This window comes from Etheostoma spectabile, chromosome 2, assembly GCF_008692095.1.
Source record: "Etheostoma spectabile isolate EspeVRDwgs_2016 chromosome 2, UIUC_Espe_1.0, whole genome shotgun sequence".
Lineage (NCBI taxonomy): Eukaryota > Metazoa > Chordata > Actinopteri > Perciformes > Percidae > Etheostoma > Etheostoma spectabile.
Window position 1 is genome coordinate 25,167,298 of NC_045734.1, and position 21,216 is coordinate 25,188,513.

A 21,216-nucleotide genomic window follows, 5' to 3' on the forward strand; every position below is an offset into this window, starting at 1 on the left:
AAGTTTTCCCTTACTTTCTAGAAAAAAATTATTTGTCTTGGGGGATAAAGGGCCCAGTGCCCAAAAAAGGATCAAAAATCCCTTACATAGCACGGGACCTATACTGTTTTAGGGAAAGAAATGTCAGAGTGAGGGGGGGCGGCCCCGAATGGTGCCCCCCCCCGGAAATAGGGTTTTTAACCCCCGGGGGTTTTAAAAATGCACTGGTATTTTTTCCCAAACCATCATTAAAAATGATGGCGGGTAAACAATTATGTGCGTATGTGCACAAGCGAAGGAAAAGAAATCCGAGTCCCGGCCCATTTTCCCTAGGTCTCATGAACTGACGAAGAGCCCCGGAATTGAGTAATTTTTGCTTAAAGCTCGCACCCCCAACTTTTTTCCCATGAATGCCGTACCAAACTTTAGTTTGTTCCTCCACCCAGAATTATTTTTGTACATTAAAGTCGATCAAAGGAAAATAAACACACGAAAACTGAATGCATAAGAGCCTTTTGCAATGTTTCCATTTTTTTAATTTGGATGAATTTTCCCCTCTAAAAAGATAGTTTGGGGCTGCTGTTCATGAAAAGTAAAAATAGGTGCTAAAAACCCCAAAAATCGAAAGAAGTGTTTAATGCAAAAAATTCGGGGGGTGGCCCCCCAAACCCCGCACCATAATCACGGGATATAGGTTTGTCCCTTTTCTTTAAAAATCAACTTTTCTTTTTAAAAAAGTTTAATTTTTTCCACCAATATTTCAACGGGTTAAATTGGCTCATTTTTGGGGGTAAAACCCGTTGCCTGCCAAGAAAAATAAAAATATGAAAGTGAATTGAAAAGTATTCTTTTTGTTTAAAAAACAAATCAACCCTAACACATTAATATGCCTACTGGTAAAAAAACCCTTTAAAATTAAAAATTTAAAGGCTGTTTTGAATGATCCCATTCACTGTAAATAGGGCTCCCCCTCCCTAAAACCCCAATTTAAACCTTTTGCCTCCCAAATTTATGCAAATCAAAAGGGTTCTTTGAATGAATCTAAAAGGTGAGAAAAAAACCCGGAAATGGGGAAAACCACATTTTCCCTTTTAACTGAAAAACTTAAGGGGGTTTTTTTGGGGGAGAAACAGAAGCGTCCCAAATTTTTTGACTACGTAAAAATACAAAACGGATGGGCCTTTAATTCCCTGACCACCTTTTGGGCGCTTTTTTTGCCATTTTTTGTACAAAAAAATATCTTTTAATAATTTTTTCATTCTTTCTTCTGGTTGTTGTTGATGGTTCTGGCAGCTTTATGGTCCCCCTGTGTAAGTAAACTCTATTTCCATAAAAAAAGGGATAATTTCGCAGACACTGTAAAAAGGGTTAGATTTTCCAAAAGACTGTTCCCGTTTAAATACGGAATTGTCTACAAACTACTTTACAATTCACAACATACTTTCATATGAAAGAATTGTCTAGTGTTTTTTTATGTTTTTTGCATTTTCTGTCCAGTGCCTTTATTTTTAGGTCACGTTTGACTATTCATTTTCGTGATTCCTTAGGGCATTCAAGCGTTTGTATTTTATTTAAGAACTTAGTATTGTATTCTAAAGTGTGGAAAAAATGAAGTTACTTTGAAACAAAAGACATATCAAAAAATACATACAGTAGGGTCTAGCATATTCATTTCAATTTATTTATCAAGCGGGAAGTTGTGTTCCAAGCTTCACGAATATACTAAGTATAACATTTTGTATAAGCTCTTTGCTAGACTTGCCATCAGAGCAAAACTGCGTGAACTGATTGGCAAATAAAGAGTTACCATCAGAGACCTCAACATTAATATATTCAATAACACAATTGGAGGTGGAAGCATTTTCCTCATTAAAGACATGACACAACACATGCCAATGTATAGAAGTGTTCGTCCTTATTTTGGTAACAGGGTGTATAAATGTTCAAAATGACAAATATTTTATCCTTAGGCCTACAATTAAACTCAATACAACCATGTTAACCAGTTGATCCTATTTATCATATTAGAATGAAATGTTTTAATAGGGAAGGACAGATTTGTATGTGCTTTCAAAGTGTGTCTGATTGTTAATTCCACAACAAGCTGTTTAAAATCCAAATTTTCTAATTGAATGTCTGTGTTACAGATGAACACTGTGCAGACCGACCTGTGTTCACCCCAGCCAGACTGGTAGTGAAGCATGGTGACCCAACCTCTGCCGACTGCTCTGTATGTCCTACTTGCATTGACATCCAGTTTGATGTGGAGAGCCCTTTTGGACGTCCCAAAAAAAGCGAAAACAAAATTTCATGGACGGTTGAGAGAATGAGTCAATGGCAACCATCAGTATTTTGCTATTATACTCTCCTTCTCGGGCCCAGTGTTGTAGCAAACTGAATCTAACTGTGTACCGTAAGTAAACACAAAAAACTATGTAAGTGATGATGTGATGAGATTATGTGGTTACTGAACGTGAGCCTGCATGTCTCTCTCTTCGTCCCCACAGAGCCTCCAGATAGTGTATCCTCAGCTTTAATCACATTGGGCCGATGCTTGAGGGACATCAGTACACTCTGCAGTGTACAGTACAGGACGTTGCTCCTGTTGAAAACCTCATTGTGACGTTCTACAGAGGACAGACAGCGCTGGGTAAACCTCAGTCCAGCATCAACACAGAGAAGAAACCAGTGACTGAGATCTTCTCTTTAAACATCACACCCAGTAAAGAAGATGATGGAGGCCAGTACTGGTGTGAAGCAAAGCTTGAACTGGGACCTGAAGGACCACAGCCCCCTCCAGTGGTGACGTCACAAAACATCACTGCCGCCGTGTACTGTGAGTATGACAAGAAGAAGAAAAACTACACTCCTTAATCTTGCAGTGATTGAGCCAACCAGAATATTGTCATGCGAAAAATAACTAAAAAAAAAAAAAAACACGTTAAAACAACAAATTAGTGGCAATTTGTTGATCAGCCTTGGAGAGTAACTATGTCTGTAGTGAAATGGTTACTCTCAAATGTCAGTATCTAGTAATCTATAATGTATCACATTTTGGAAGTAACTTGCCCAACATTAATTAGGGTTATGGGTCAACTAAACGCTCAGGGAGCAGGGGAATTGAAGAGAATTTCAAATGTGTCAAACTCTTCTTTGACGGCCATCTGTTTACTTAACTGTTGGACTTGTTAGCTGTTTGTGTTAATGTATTTTTCTCTGTCCACCCCGCAGATGAACCTCAGCTAGAAGGGTTCTATCCTGGTCGGATCACTGTCACAGAAGGATATCCTCTACAACTGAACTGCTCGGCTGTGGGAAACCCCAGCCCGTCATACACCTGGATGCTCCCGTCAGCCAACATCAGCTCTTCTTCCCCCAATGGCAGTGTTCTCTCTATCAACTCTGTAACTTCTGAGGATGAAGGGTGGTACGTCTGTTCTGTCAGTAACGACGTGGGGACTGTCACTGTGACGTTTGACGTGCTTGTCACAGGTGAGTTCAAACTTAAAATTTTCCTTTTTTTTCCTAACGCTCGGATTCGGCTGTGTTTGCACTCAACTACAATTTAGTTTTTAAAAACGCCCTGACAGCAGGAGTTGTGTGTTGGCCTACAGTATGTGTGAGACTTGATATTTTCTGCGCTATGCAGCAGCCATAGACCCCCACATCTGACAAAAGGCAGGAAGAATTTTTTGCACGACTCAAAAATATTTGATACCAATAAATAACAGATTTACTTCCCTTTTAACCTCCAAGGATTTGGGAAATAACATTTGACAATAACAATAAAGGGGAAACAATATAAGTAATTACTGAGGAATAAATGAGTAACAAATGGCTAATTAATGATTAGTTACTGGTAAACAGCCTGGTAGCTACTGTTAAATGAATGAGTAAGAAATGGTTAATTAAGGATTAGTTACTGATTTACTGATAATTAGTGCTTAAATCAGTCAATCAGGTACGAAAGATTTACAGTCAACTGTCTATTTGCCCATAGGTTTGAAGCCATCCTCAACCAGACTACCGCCTACAACACCCAGCACAACAACCACCTCAACCCCCACAATCACCACAACAACGACACAGAGAACCACCGCACCCAACAGCAGCACCAGTAGCATGCTGCTTCACAGGTTCATGTGTTTTGTGCTTTTAGTCTCTGCTCTGGTTTGAGTTCATTCCTAGAGAACACAAGTGGTTTGTTTCTAGAACAAACCACTTGGCAGGACATATTGTTGCCACTGAACAATCTAATAGGACAATAAAGGGTATTTTATTCATGTCCTACATAGCTCACATTTTATGTTGATATCAGCTCTATAAACACATTGAGAAGGCAGCCCGTTATGTGAGAACGCTTACAGTGTAATACTCATTGTGTCTCCTTTAGTGTGCATTAGCTTGTAAATGACCAATGTTTGCCTGTCTGCAAATGCACACACAGAACATACTGTAATAATTGATGTTAGAGTGGATATATTTAATTGACAATGAAAAAAACCAGTAAGTCCACAGCCATGTTAGCAGACCTGTGAGGCCATACTTGCACATTCGCTTGGAAACGCTAAGTAGTACATGTTTAGTAGTAGCTATGTTCACCAGGTTTACTATCTTAGTTTAGGATGTTAGTATGATAATCAAAATTAGAATCCGAATCAGCTTTATTGACCAGGTATGAAGACACTTACGAGGAATTTTCCTTTGGAGCATAGTTGCTCACAATGTGCTTACACATTCAAAACAATCAAACAAACAAACAATATATACACACTAATATAGACAAACTAATATTAACATACTCTAAACAGAAACAATGTAGAGAGATGAGTGCAATGAAGAGTCCAATAAAAATTATTTAAATGTGGAACATAGTGCAAAGGGTGCTGGGATAAATAGTATTAAGTTATTATCAGATTTGGTAATTTGCAATAAACACAAAGTGCAGCTGGGCTGGTAAATCATTAGTTTCTTGACCAGATCTCATTAAAGGGGGAAGCAGCATTCAGTTTCTATGCTCCACATATCTGGAACAAACTTCCGGAAAACTGTAGCTCAGCACCTACTCTCAGCTCTTTTCAATCAAAGCTGAAGACCTTTGGTTTTGACATTGCCTTTTTTAATTCATTGTACTGCATTGTGAATTGTATTCCCGTAATCTGTCTGATTTTGTATCCATTGTTCTTAATTATGTATCCATTGTTCTGTTTTCATGTTTTGTGTAAAGCTGTTATGTAATTGCACTGCTGCTGAAATGTGCTATATAAATAAAATACATTTTGAGGGGGCATTTTAATGTCTGCACCATTTTATTTGCCAATTTTTCAGTTGATATTAATTTACTCGCTAGTAGAAAAATCAGAGAATTGCCAATTGTTTTTTAGGATTAATCTTCTGGTGATTGTGAATGTCTCTACAAAAATTTCATGGCAATCTATCTAATAGTTGTTAAAGATGTTCAGTCTGGACCAAGGTTGTTACCAACTGACAGTCCTTAAGCAACGCAGCTAGCATGGCTAACAAACACTGATTCAAAAAGTACTAATAATTGTTATGTCGTTGCCGTATATGTGTGTATGGTATGTTGCGACATTCAGTCGATGTATTAGCGTTTTCAGAGCAGGGGAACGTTTTTATAGTTCTAAGGACCCCTCTTTTATCGGATCTGCAGCGCAAGAACTAGGAACGATTCTAGTTCTTAGAACAACGTTTGGAGGGACTTTTTTTGCTCCAGTGGTTGACCGTGTTTTTATATTTTTTAAAGTTAGCCGTGTAAACAAGAGAAAACACTAAACACAAACAACAGCTGGTCACGAAAAAAAATGTGGGCGCTTCTGCTTAGGGAGGCCCCAGAAAAGTTTGGTCAGAAAATGACAGTAGTAGTAGTAGTTGTTTCATTGAAATAAATAAAAACAGTTCTGACCACAGGCTGTTATTTATTACATATACAAGCAATACATGGAGTAAAATACAGTGTGGAGTACTTTTTGTGTGAAAAATGAGAATTAGGAAAGATAAAAGGTGAATTCAAAGATTTATATAATATATCATGTACAACGTGTACACGTATAAACAAAATGTACTGTCAAATGTAAACGTGAGTGGGAATCCACAATGTGTGTCTGGGATTGAAGAGAACACTGTGCCGTGGACAAGTGAAGAGCATGATACTTCACAATTCGACTCATTTAATACTTTAGTTATCCCTGTAATATCAGTTTGAAGTACCAAACTTTCAGTTTTGTTCCTTGTGTGTAGAGCACCTACAGGCCTACCGCTATCACGTGCATAGATCAATATGTCTGTGTGTGGTAACTTGGTGAACTGTGATAGTCTAAACTACCGCAATCATCAAGAATGTAGGCATGCATCTATTCATGTCCTTAGATCAATAGCACTGAGGGGTTATCCAAATACAGATATAATTAAATGTGTTACCCAGATTTAAATAGGCCTTCCTTATTTTTTTTTTTTTTTAGATTGCTTAGATATGTTTGTGGTCCTGAAAACATTGAACAAAATTTAAACAATTTAGCTTACTTTCTTTGATCATAACTGTTGAATTCAAGTAATATTTGTAGATATAAATTAGGATTTTACATATGCACACTTTCCACATGTGAATAAAGATGTTTTTATTGTGTGGACATGACAGGCCTGCAGAGTAAAGATAATAGATAATCTAGAAGGTGATGTAAAAACCAGGAAATCTGGAGACCGACAACTAACACACTTTCACTTTTAAGACTGAAAGGATGGCAGAGCTCACTGAGATAATCTGGTTAAGATATGGTGTTGATAATTACTTATTCAAATGACTTATTCAATTTACCATGACATAATGTAAGCATCTAATGTAATAAGAGGAAAACACTTTATAAATGTAAACATTTTCTGTAATGATTTATTACAAAGACTTGTTAAACTAACTACATGAATGAATTATTACACCTCACTGAGGTTAAAGTCAAAATAGCCACATAAGATCAGGCTTTTATCAACTTTTAGCAGAGTTAATTAAGATGAACATTTAATCACTCCCCAAAAATACTGTCCAAAAGTTTTGTCTTATTAAAAATCCAACTGCTACAGTTTATAAAGGGAACAGGATGTCAGAAAACATACACCTGATTGTTAAGTCTCTACTGGCTTCCTGTATAAGCCAAAAAAACCAATAGGATGATACTGCCTGTTTATAAATCAATTTGGCTGTTCTTACAGTTCAGTTCAGCAGCTAAAAAATGGAAATGGTGAAAAAACATCTAGCTATACATTTCAGGAAGGTCTGTCTGTCAGTGTGTGTGTTATGAGAATATCTCTCAAACAGTTGTGGATTTCATACATGACAGGTGTCTTGCTACGGGCGCGAAAATCTCAGAGCTGAACCAGGCGGACACAGCAAAATATACCGTGACTGTTATATACTGAATACATTTAACTTCTCTTTGATTTGTAATAATACACGTTCTTAGGATATTTGAAAGTCCTCATTATGTTCAGAGAAAGCAGCTGTAAATATACCATCTAATTCAGCAATGTGACAGCCACTTCCTTTCTGTAGGCCTCCACTGCCTTGACTGAATTGACAAAGACTGGAACCTTCTCTGCCGGGATCTTCTCAGCACACTAAGAATATTTTTCAAATAAACAATGGTCAAAAAAATACTTGTCCAATACAAATGTTGTCAAAGTTGGTATTCAGCAATGAACCACCAGCCCGCTCTCCCCCCTCTCCCCGCTCATCAGTTCACCACCCCCCTCTCCCCCTCCCTGAGACCCTCACCTCCTACCATCCACACACCCCAGTCATCCTCCACCCACTCTCATAACAGATGATCAGGTGAGAAGTCAACTGAAGAAGCTCAAGGAAAGGGAAAGGGCCCCGGGCCCGGACGGCATCAGCCCAATCTCCTCAGGGACTGTGCTGACCAGCTCTGTGGTGTGTTCAGGCACTTATTCAACCTGAGCCTGAGCCTGGAGAAGGTCCCAGCCCTGTGGAAGACCTCCGTGTGGTCCCGGTACCAAAGTCACCGCGACCCAGGAGCCAAAACCACTTCAGGCCTGTTGCCCTGACTTCTCACTGATGAAGACCATGGAGAGGATCATCCTGCGTCACCTGCGACCCCTGGTGGGGCACACAGCTGGACCCCCTGCAGTTTGCTTACCAGCCTGGGATTGGAGTGGACGACGCAGTGATCTACCTGCTGCACAGATCGCTGCTTCACCTGGAGGACAGCGGGAGCACTGTGGAGTCATGTTCTTTCGCTTCTCCATGCTTTTAACACCATCCAGCCTTCGCTCCTCAGAGTGAAGATGGAGAGTGCCGAGTGGACCAACATCTGGCTGCATGGACTACGGACTACCTCACCAACAGACCACAGTATGTGAGGCTCCATCACTGTGTGTCTGAACGTGGTGCCTGCAGCCACAGGTGCCCTCAGGGTACGGTGCTCTCCCCCTTCCTTTTCACCCTCTACACCTCGGACTTCACAACACAACACCACCCACTGCCACATCCAGAAGTTCTCTGATGACACAGCCGGTTGTGGGTTGTGTCTCTGAGGGGAACGATCTGGAATACAGGTCGGTTTCAAGGACTTTGTCAGCTGGTGTGAGCTTAACCAGCTTCAGCTTAACACCAGCAAGACAAAGGAGATGATAGTCGACTTTAGGAGGAAAACATCCCCCTTCTCACGGTGAGCATCCAGGGATTGGACATTGATGTAGTGGAGAGCTACAAATTCCTGGGTGTTCACCTAAACAATAAACTGAACTGGACTGATAACACCCAAGCACTCTACAAGAAGGGCCAGAGTCGCCTCCATCTGCTGAGGAGACTCAGGTCCTTTGGAGTGTGTAGGACTCTCCTCAGGACCTTCTATGACTCGGTGGTGGCCTCTGCCATCCTCTACGCTGTGGTCTGCTGGAGGGGGGCAGCTCGGACCGGGACAGGAGCAGACTCAATAGACGGATCCGAGAGCGAGCTCTGTCCTGGACTGTCCTCTGGACCCCATAGAGGAAGTAGGGGAGAGGAGGATGTTAGCCAAGCTGACATCCATCATGGACAACACCTCTCACCCCCTACATGACACTGTGGGCTCCCTGAGCAGCTCCTTCAGCAGCAGAGATACACCCACGGTGTAAGAAGGAGAGGTACCGCAGGTCCTTCATCCGGCCGCTGTCAGACTCTACAACACCTGCTCTACCTGATAGTGTTGTAGTTTCTGTTCCTGTTTTTTCTCCCATCTAATCATACACTTTCCCGTTTATCTTTAATATGGTATTTATATTATGTTATTACAAGTACTTACTTTCAATTTATGGTCTCAGGTTAATATAATTTAAATTATGCTACCGACTCTTGCTTCTTTGCTCAATTAAACATTCAACTTACTTAATTTTTAACGTCACTTACACCGCAAAATTGTTTCTCTTATCATGGCAACCGCACTTTAAAATTCCTTTGTTTGACGGCATTTTACTTACTCAGTCTAACATATTTTCATTGTCTATTTCTTGCCTGTATTTCTTGCCTTGTATTTCTTGCCTTGTATTTCTTTCGTGCTACTTGTTTGTGTGTTATTGTTTTGTTTTTCTGTTTTTTTTGCTGTTGCTGCTATGCTGCTACTTGTAAACGACAGAATTTCCCCGTCGTGGGATAATAAAGTATAATCTAATCTAATCTAATCTAATCTAATCTAATTAATGTAAATCAACAGTTGGAATAAAACCTGTTTAAAATAATTCATGTTTGAAGTGAAATGCAAGGAAATCTTTCAGAGTATGGGGAAGTCCACTTACTGTCTGTGATGTGGAAAGATTTACTAAATGATAAAAGTAGAGAAAGGGGGTAGGACCTGATAAGTTGATAAGTCAACTTCTTCCTAACTTCTTCCTGTTTTACTGTGTTTTCTGTCCAGTTAAACCCCTTCAGAAAGAAGAAGACAGAAAGCTAGTGTTTATTTTATGCACGTACAAAAGACTTACCTTGGACTTCATGATGAGACAAACCGGACATTATGTAACACAATACCTTGTCGACGCCAAACTACTTTTGATGCGTTGCCAAGTCAGTCAAGCACAAGGTTCCTCCAAGGAGAAAATGGCCTATAAATGTATCATTTTCACTCATTGTGCATTTATTGCATATTTTAAGCCAGGAGTGTGCATTTAAAAACATAAAAAAAAAGTGTTGTAATGATTGTGATTTATATTTGGATGACTTTTTAAATAGACAAAAAAAATACAATATCAATGTCTGCCTTTTGCTGTTACATTTTTCAGTATTGGATGAGGTGAAAGCAAGTCCAGAAGAGGTGGCAGAAGATTGGCGTGGCGCTTGAAGCGGATGTCTGTCTATGCCATGTCTCCCACCTGAAGGCTTTGAGTATGGGTTTGCATTCTTGCCCTTGTTATTTTGTGAACTTTCTCCTGGTTTCCCTGGACAATGTTTCAGATGTCCGTCTGTTGCTGTGTATCTACGGCCGCCCATTCACATTACAAATAAAAGGAAAAATTTAACTTGCTTCCAGTTCACATAAACAACAAGTTTTTTTGCAAGTTAAAAAGATTAAAAGTTCAGTTAACCTTGTAGTTTTCAGCCACCTCTGATGAATAATGCGCTTCTCAGCCAAACATCAAGTAAGAAGGGGAGAAGCATGTTGTCAGCTGCTTTTTGTTTGCACACCAAACATCACTGGATCAAGATATAGATCCCATTTGTCGGCTTTATCTCTCACCAGTTTTGCCAGAGCTCTAAATTTGAAAAACACATGTTCAAATCAAAAAAAGTATGGAAGTTTTTACTTTCTCACAATTTGGCAAAGCTAACCTTTACCGACAAGCCAATCACATTCGTCTGGGGATGGTGAGGGGCACATAGACTCCTCTTGATGCTGAGAATGCGACACCATTCAGTGTTTATCTGTAAGGAAATAGTTAAGATAAGTCTTCAAACAATCCCACCTTGAAAATCTTTGTAAGTATATATGGCATAAGATAACGTTCAATACTAATTATTATTTTCAAGTTTCTTTTTAAACAAACACAATTGGAAATACAAACTCTCTTCCCTGGTCTGGTCCAGTCAGATGCCATGCAGAACACAAGTTACCTGTTGGTTTGACGGAAAACTCTAACAATAGATGCCACTGTTGAGTGCTGCAGGTTTGGCTGCACTCTCTGACCAGCCTCTCTCACTGACACACCATGATTGATTACATGATAAATGACAATATCTCTAATCTCATCTGAGACTACAGCTCTTGATCTTCCTCTTCCTCTTCCACCACGCATATGAATTCCTCGCCCCCCTCTCAGCTACTCTTCTTCCTCTCACAGCTACTTCTCCATGTTTACGTCACAATACTATACTATTCTGAGGTTATCTCCTTCTGCAATGAAATTGAAAGAGCAAGCCATAATGAGAATCAGCCTTTCATTTCAATTTAATTCAATTTAAAATATATTATTATCAATATAGAAATGTAGCACATTGCTGTCTTATTCAGTTTTTCATTATGTAACTGTTTTGAAGTTAAGTTTAACAGTTTCAAAAACAATATGTTAGCATGTGCAAATTGGCCTGTAGGTACATAGAGTTTTGGCGATTGTTGTTTTGAAATGAGAAAAGAATGAATATATGTCATTGAATGCACTTTGTGCCAAAGCAATTATAAAAGATCTACAGTTTAGCCCACATATACTTCTGTTGTGCTCACTGTGTGAAGAGTTTTGAAAAACTGTGAAAATGTACTGAGCTCATATATATGTGTTGTGTTTGTGTGTGTGTGTGTGTGTGTGTGTGTGTGTGTGTGTGTGTGTGTCTAAAACAAGACTAAAATACTAAAATTGCAATCATCAGGCAGAAGACTGAGATTTTATTCTGTTTTGAATGTGTGGTTAACAGTTGTGTGTTAGCATATGTTAGCATTTGAACAAAGTGCTGTAAATCCACAGTGTTGTGCAGGTCGAGGTTAAAGTCATGGTGTGGGAAGAGTTTTGAAAACTGTGTTCAAGCAATGAAAAAGGAACTAGATTCAGGTCCACATGAACTGTTGCTGTGCAGACTGTAGTCAGAGTTTTACACATGTAGCTCCAGTTGGGCCCATGTTGTTTAGCAATGTTCTTTGCCCTCCATTGTCTACTACGCACGGGCTGCTAATGTGCAGCAACGCCCTCTTCGGCAGTTTCTGATGGCACACAGCTGTCAGTGCTCCAGCTGTCTGCACTGACACCAAAACACATACTGTACATATACAAGCAATACAGTGTGGAGTACTTTTTGTGTGAAAATTGAGAATTCAGAAAGATAAATAAAAGGTAAATTCAAAGATTAAATATATGTCATACTTACAGACAAAAACGATGATCCAACGTAAACGTGAGTGCAAATCCACATTGTATGCAAAGGATTGATGAGAACAATGTGCCATGGACAAGTGGAGAGAACGATACTTCGCAATTCAACTCATTTTCATACTTCTTCATTTATCCCTGTAACATCACGTCTGCCTCTTTCATCATCATGAAAAGACGTACATTGCCACGTAAAATGCTGTCAGGAAGAGAAGTTTTGGTTGCAACCTCAGCACCTAGTGAACCTAATACTTGAGCCGTGAGACAGTAAAAATAGTTGTATATTCCCTTTAAATTTCATCACACAAATTCTGCGGAAGAGTTTAAGATGATGCAACACTTCTGACTAAACATGACCTCAGTGAATGACAGCATAGGCTTCTGACGGTTCGTCTGACGATCGAGCTGCTTCTCAGTCCAGTTCAGACAGGGAAGTTTAGTAATATAAAAAAATAACGCACACCAAGGGTTGTAATGAGGTGGACTTGAAAATAAGAAAAATGTATAGCACACTCTGGCTCTATATGCATATCTCTATTTATTCTGATGACCTTCTTTAAATCAACAAGTGAAGTTTAGTAACCCTAATCAGGAAATCTCCCTGTTTAGGACTTAAATGTGACCCAAGGTCAACTTCCTCTTAATAAACCTCAGCTGATCTACTTCAGTGTTTCACTTCACTTTACAGGCCTGGAAAACTTATTCTAAAAATACGTAGAATTCAAAGAGTACATTTCATAATAGGGGAATGAGTTGGTGTGGACATAAAGATCAAGTGCATTACTCATTTCTGAGTGTAATTTATATCTAAAGACATCTGTAAACACTTATTTTGACCTGAGGCCTAAACTGAAAGTCACTTACATTCAAGCTGTTATTTTAATTTCAATTGAGCAGAAAGGCTACTCTGCCGATGTTTAAAATATGTAAAGATAAGAAGACATTTTTCATTAAGTAAATTTAGCACTGACCTTAAACAGAGAGTGGTAATACACATGAGAAAAAGGAGTTAAGTATACACAGCCAGGCCACGGTTCACCCTGTCTCTGTTTTGTTTTTTTTCGGCCCATGAACCGGCCCATAAAAGTGGTAGGCCTAGATCCTACTTTTTACTAAAACACTTTAGTAAAAATGTTTTTAATTTAAAAATATCACATAGGCTAGGTCTTTATTTCTGACAGATGCAGCCCATGAAACACATAGCTCAGCGGCCCATTGGTTGTTTTCCTAATTGACACTAGACTGGCCCAATCCTTTCATTAAAGCAACCCGGTATCATGCCAGTTAGTGAAATGGTCACATCATTTTGATTTATTATTTTGTGTACATGTCACGATTTCACAAACTGCCATGACACTGGGCTGCCTGGGGAACTCAACAATGGGGAAATGAAACACCACATGCCGGCCATGACAACGGGACAAACCGCCACACGGAGGATGCGATCCCCGGGCGCAGGGACATGACATGACTTAAGTTTGACCCATCCACTACCCCAACCAACCTTCCAGCGCGGATTTTCGTTTTTCAATACTACTCGCTGCCTAAAAATTCAAAATCAACACATTTCACAAAATACCATGAGACTGGGCTGCTTTAAACAGAACCCTCTTTGGGTTGTTTGCATGCAGTTTCAGTGTGCATCTGCCAGGCTAGAATAGTGATAGAGATCACGGAGAAGAAGCGCAAAGGAGGTGAAGAAAAGCTGCATGAGAAAAAGACACGCTGCCAAATGTGTCAAATTGACAGACGTGTTTTGGGCAGTAGCAGGACCTGTAGCTGGTGACAGTGCTGGTGATGTCGGCGGCAGTGGTGTGCCCAGTGAGGAGGAGGCTCAGGACGAGGCCCTGCTACACCCTGTAACGCCCTGCTACGCCCTGCTACTCCATGAACTACTACAACTACTATTTCTAGTCTTAGTTCCATTATCTTAAATGTGACTATAATTGCCACTGTTCATCACACACCCAACCAGCACCATCAGACACCGCCCACCAAGGACCTGGGTCTGCCTGAGGTTTCCCCCTAAAAGGAAGTTTTCCTAACCACCCGAGGTTTCTCCCTAAGAGGACGTTTTTTCTTGCTACTATCGCACTAAATGCTTGCTCTTGAGGGAATTACTGAAATTGTTGGGTCTTTGTAAATTATAGTGGGGTCTAGACTAGAGTAAAAATGTCTTGAGATAACTCTTGTTGGGATATAAATAAAATGTAATTGAATTGAGAGGGACAGAGATGGGGAGGTGAGAGTGGAACCTGGAGCAGATCTCCCCTTAAAACACTTTGCCCCTTAATAAAACTGAGCCAAAACATGTGGTTGACGATGACACTACAACAACAAAAAGAAGTAGGCATGCTATGATTGCACTAGTTTGGCGTAAAAGTGCACGGGTATAGGGTGGGCCGGTCTGGGCCGAAATGCCAGGGCCGATTTTAAGCCATTACTGTTAACTGGAACACAGCCTTTATCCATGAACATGTTCTTAAAGAACATGCAGAGACATCCTTATGAGTTCAAAGAGTTATGAAAACAATAGACTTTGAGGTTGCTCATTGAGTTTTGTATCACAACTGCCTGTTGAGCCTGCTAAACAGCTGAGGGAGTCTGCACTTTATTCAGATCAGAGATCATTTACAATATGAAGTAAACATACGTCACATGTCATTGTTATTAATAAATCGTTGGAGCTGATGCTCTATGTATTTCTGTTGTATTAATGTGTTCGTGCAATAATTTTTTTTTAATTCGTTTTTTTAACATCGTAGGACTGTTAAAATAAATGCTCCGACTGTGGAGGAACATTTCAACATTTTGAGAAATAACGTCGTTAGCTTGTAACTGATTTAAAAAAGCCTAAATAAATGATGTATTGACCATTTATTAAAGGTGGTTAGTTAGAAAGTGGTTGTGGTAAGGGGTTTGTTGCTGACATACACTATACAGTGTACAGTTCCATGATTGTCTTCTGTTTAAGCTGTTTGGCTCTGTTTTTATTCACCAAGTACCTCTCTAAAATAGCCTCCTGACTTCCTCTGGCTACAAGTAGTGGAGGAGGGGGAAAGAGCTGCTCTCGCCTCTCTCTTTCCATTTGTGTGCATCCTGTCCCAGAAGTGCTTGTAACGAGCCCGGGTCTGTCCAAGGTTTCATCCTAAAAGGAAGTTTTTCCTCACCACTGTCACACTAATTGCTTGCTCTTGGGGGAATTACTACAATTGTTGGGGCTTTGTAAATTATGGAATGTGGTCTAGACCTTTACTCTTTCTGTAGTGAATGTTAATCCGACAGCATGAAACAAACCAGCCATACACGGACCCACTGATGTTTCATCCACTTCATACTGTGTGTGTAATATTGTTTATGGCAGTGGTTCTGTTCTACATTGGGACAGGACTCAAAGTGACAAATGCTTTTAATGTTCCGCCCGAAATGTCACTAACGCCTCAACATGTTCTTAAGAATGATTTAAATTAGACGAGATGACTTTTGTTATGATTTGATGAAGTTGAAAAGAGAGGTAGCATATAAACAGACTAGAGATATAACCATTGTGTGTGTGTGTGTGTGTGTGTGTGTGTGTGTGTGTGTGTGTGTGTGTGTGTGTGTGTGTGTGTGTGTGTTAAAATGAGAAAAAAAGTCAAAGCTGGAGTATGACACAGAGATGTGTCCGTGGAGGAGAGGATAGAGGTTCTGCAATCTGTGGATTTGAAAGCTGATTTGTGAGCTTGACATTTCATGGAGGGGGCTTTCAGGAAAGGAGATAAGAGTAGTCTGCTTCCGGACCATTCGCATTCCTTAACCAAAAAAAGTGTTTGAGTGTAGGCTATGCATTGGTACAGGTCAGGGGCTGACTTTCAGGATTCATTCTAACTAGGTCATTCCGGAATTTCCCCAAAATGCTTCGGAAATCCTCCCTGATAGTTTCAATTTCACTTGTCCTTTTCTTGACGTGACTCCCTCCCGACTCTCTCGTCGTAGGAAAATAATAAGGCAGTGGCATTTTACTTTCAATTTCACTCGCACTGTTCTGGCTTTGGGCTCAGCCGTCGTCTACATCACATCTCCGTTTGCCTACAAGACTCCTGGCGCCTGGAAACATGGTTTTCTCTCACAAATTTTCGGTTGTTTCTTTGATGACTTTTCTGCGGGTCTTCCACGTGTCCTTCAGCTGTGGTGAGTTCTCCGTATTCATTGCGGTCTGAAAGCGGTTTATCTCAGAAAAATGATAAATGATAAATGTTCAGATAAATGATCTGCCCCCCGACGTTTTAACGATTAAACATAGAAGTGGCATCTAAAAACAGCATTGTGTTGAAAAACTTCATCGTGTTGCTTTAATTAATAAATCGTCTTTATCACGTAGACCTCTACAGATATGGCTAATAACCCATATTCTTTTTTTCAATAACTTGTTGGTTTTCTTTACCTATTGCAGGGCAGTAGACATATGGTTGTAATGGTGTTAATTCATGTTGCTAGAATGTGCCATTTATCAAACATTTCTCACATTCTGAATGTTATTCTAACAAACGTTGTACAATATGCTGTGGTAATAGGCTACTGTCATAATTGCTGTATGGCCATGTAAAATTAAACTTGGAGTACCTTGCATTGACAAAGCATTGACAGTATTCCACCCACTGCTAGACTACAGTCAGTTCTCAAAGTTAAAGTTTTCTTCTGCTGTAATCACAGGACAATAACCATGGACAAGGCTACTAGATATAGCCTATTCTGTGATTGACTAGAAATATAGAAATGCAAATCTAATGATTAGAAAAGCATGTCTAGGTCTACTTACAAAAATGTAAGTATGCCATATAACATTAAAGCTGGAAAATGGCTGATGTTGTGTTTTCTGACCATTTTAGGTTACCTAGCAACATACCATAGAAGTGATAAATTAGACATAGGCATTCTATTTAAGAAAAATAGGAATACATTAAATACAAAAATTATGTATCTGATTTCTAGTTTTACAATGAGCTGTTTAAAATAACAACCTTTTTGTGTTACAGATAAACACTGTGCAGACCGACCTGTGTTCACTCCAGCCAGACTGGTAGTGAAGCATGGTGACCCAACCTCTGCCGACTGCTCTGTATGTCCTACATGCATTGACATCCAATATGATGTGGAGAGCCCTGTTGGAGACACAAAAAAAAGCGAAAACAAAATTTCATGGACAGTTCACAGAATGACTGAATGGCAACCATCGATACTTTGCTATTATACTCTCCCTCCTCAGGTCCAGTGTTGTAGCAAACTGAATCTAACTGTGTACCGTAAGTAAACACAAAAAACTATGTAAGTGATGATGTGATGAGATTATGTGGTTACTGAACGTGAGCCTGCATGTCTCTCTCTTCGTCCCCACAGAGCCTCCAGATAGTGTGTCCTTCAACTTTAATCACACTGGGCCGATGCTTGAGGGACATCAGTACACTCTGCAGTGTACAGTACAGGACGTTGCTCCTGTTGAAAACCTCATTGTGACGTTCTACAGAGGACAGACAGCGCTGGGTAAACCTCAGTCCAGCATCAACACAGAGAAGAAACCAGTGACTGAGATCTTCTCTTTAAACATCACAACCAGTAAAGAAGATGATGGAGGCCAGTACTGGTGTGAAGCAAAGCTTGAACTGGGACCTGAAGGACCACAGCCCCCTCCAGTGGTGACGTCACAAAAGATCACTACCGCCGTGTACTGTGAGTATGACAAGAAAAATGAACACACTTTGACAACCTTCACTGTCATGTTGGCCATTTGTACAGTGATGGCAGAAGCATTTTTATCTGCTATGCTCTAATACGTATGTTTAGGCTATATTAGCAATGGGCGTGACTGCTGGTATGTGAAAGGGTTAGCTTGTAATGATGAACCTTGGTGACTCTGCAGTTAATTTTATCTTTACAGAATTTCATAGTGTCTTTCATCTCATTGTTTTGGTGTAAGTGCCTGCAACATTCCTTTTTGGTTTAGTCTCATTGCTTTCATAAGCATGTTTTCAGGGGAAAAGCTAAAAAAAAACTTTAAAAAAACACTGTACACAATGCCAGTGGTTCTCAACCTGGGGGTCGGGACCCCCAAGGGGTTCGTCAGATGGTTGGGGAGTAAAAAGACATATTTTAGATTGCGTAATGCTTTTTACATTAGTTTGTGCAGTTTGGTACCTTTCATGTTTTTATCCAGAGCTTCATTTGTAAATCAGGAGGTCCTGGAACACAGAAAGGGTGCTGTTCCCTTGGGTCAGAGAGAGAGTAAAAGTACTAAATGCAGTAAAACTCCATAGAGCCTATAGAGCCACATGTAAATGTAAATGTGCTGTATTTATATAGCGCTTTTCTAGTCTTAACAACTGCTCAAAGCGCTTTTACATCTACAGGAAACATTCACCATTCACACACTGTGGCCGGGGCTGCCGTACAAGGTGCCACCTGCTCATCAGATAAACATTCACACACATTCACACTCCGATGCGCAGCACCGGGGGCAACTCGGGGTTCAGTGTCTTGCCAAAGGACACTTCGACAATGACTGCAGGGGCAGGGATCGAACCACCAACCTTCCGATTGGTAGGCAACCGCTCTACCACTGAGCCACAGCCGCCCATCTCTCCATAGAGAATATTGGACTTACATTCATCACCTGTTGCTATCAGTACTGTTGCTCTGTATCAGCTGGATGTAAAAATAGAAAGCTATTTGCAGACACGTTATCAACTTAAAGGTCATGTCCCCTTATTCAGCAGCTTGTTTTTTGCTGCACCCAAAAAACTAACAGATAAAACATGTGTAAAATATTGTGTCATTCCCCACTTTGGTTCAGAATGAAATACCTCAATAAGTATTGGATGGATTGCTTGGAAACTTTGTACAAATATTTCATGAAATGAATCCTGTCTTTTCCTTAAGCGCCACTGTGAGGTTGATAGTTATGGTTTTGAGTGAAATCTCTCAAAAACTATTGGATGGATTGCCATAACATTTTGCATTTGTCTCACCCTTAGGATGAAATGTTACCACTTTTTGGCCATTTGTCGATTACCTACCGGCTTCTTTGCGTTGGAATTTTAAACTCCGGTCAATTTATGAGGACTATGGTTAACTGCTCCATAGATCTCTGCAGGTTAAATCGAAACAGCCCAGAATGCTGTGTGGACTAGCCAGACCCTTCTCCGCAGCACTGTGGAGGAAGGTCTGGCAATGGGACACTAGTAATACAGTGAAAACAAATGAGTTCGGATGTAGCCTAAGATGATCATATGTTTCGTATATAAAATATCAGTCTGCAAAGAAACTAACAGCCGTTCCTGTAAATGAAGGTAGACAATTTCAAATGTTTTCTTTTATGTTTTGGCATGCAGTGTAACAGATCCCAAAAAAGTGAAGTACAACAGCCCGATAGGGGCTTTCCACCATTTCTCTTACACAATGTATTGTTTAACTACATAAATGACAAATCTCTTTAAATTTCAAAATTGTGCCTGTGACTGTAATGACATGTCTATTTTCTTAACTTAATCCACACACAGATAAGCCTCAACGAATGTCAACAGATTCAGATATTATCACTGTCGCAGAAGGAAACTCTCTACAGCTGAACTGCTCGGCTGTCGGAAACCCCAGTCCCTCGTACACGTGGACGTCAGCTAACCCTTCCTACTTCAAAGGCAGCGTTCTCACTATCAACTCTGTAACGTCTGCGCATAAAGGGCAGTACAACTGTTCTGTCAGCAACCATGTGGGGACTCTCACTGTGACGTTTAATGTGGATGTTGAAGGTGAGTTTGAAGTGTTCAGGTCTTCAGAGTTATGATGACTGTTATTGGAAAGTGAGTGCAAATGCATTCTCACAGTAGTTGATAATGGATTCTGACACGTGAGGAAGGAAGTTCATTGTGACTGTTTTGGTATTTGTCTGACGTGTTATATTCTTTGTTCCTTTTTTCTTCTCACCCCACTCCCTGCAGTCAGCTACATTGGAATCATTATAGGTGTGATTGCAGCAGTTGCTCTTCTGGTTTTCATCGGTGTAGTAGTTTTATACTCATTTGTCTACAAAGCCAATCGGATGGGACAATACAACCTGAAGGACGTTTTCCGTCGCGCAGACAACACTCTGTCGTGCCCTCTGTAGAGTAAGTCTGCAGCACGGCCTAAAATGTGTATGGGCTGTTTTTATCCTTCATTTCCTGTCATGTCTCTACTGAAGCTATCTAATGACATAAAAGCCCCCAAATCATAAAAAAAGAAGTTTAAGTCAAGTTCCAACTTGTGTAACCTAAACTGAACACTAGCTTACTGTCTTTTCAGAAGCTTAATTTACTGTAAAACACAGTGTTATACTTAATGAGATATGTGTACAGCTCAGAACAGTTAAAACATGTATTAAAGTGAATAGAAAATAAACTAGTTAAAATAGAACATGATGGACATAAAATAAAAGATACAGTGTAGTGTAAGACATGAACAATTACTTCATTTAATAAAAGGCAGGGTCAAACAGAAAAGTCTCCAGCCTTTATTTAAAAGAACTGAGGATTGCAGCGCACTGCACTTTTTTGGGAGTTTGTTCCAGATATGTAAAAACTGAACGCTGCTTCTCCATGTTTCTTGGGACAGAAAGCAGACCTAATGACCGGGAATGTCTAGGTGGGTCATAAGAAGGCAGAGGATGAAAAAACAAAGCAAACCAATAAACAGTTTGGTAATGGAAATGGGAAACTAGATTAATGTCAACAGGTTAATGTTATGTGGTGTTTAGCCACATTTGGCTGAAACATCAAGTGTGGCTGTTTTACTGTTTCTCTCTGTTGTATTGCAGTTGCGTTACTGCAAAGAACTTCATAACTTTATTCAGAGATGTGTTGTATATATAAA

The 21,216-nt window shown here is 40.0% G+C and overlaps 1 protein-coding gene across 1 annotated transcript; it reads left to right on the forward strand.

Moving 5' to 3' along the window:
• Positions 1-236: 236 nt before the first annotated feature.
• LOC116701878 (vascular cell adhesion protein 1-like) lies at positions 237-21,216 on the forward strand. Its single transcript, XM_032535917.1, is given in 9 exon segments — positions 237-243; positions 2,127-2,183; positions 2,487-2,504; positions 2,507-2,815; positions 3,211-3,471; positions 17,352-17,618; positions 17,713-18,042; positions 19,869-20,117; positions 20,307-21,216. Coding segments are annotated over 9 exon segments (1,665 nt in total). The 3' UTR covers positions 20,474-21,216.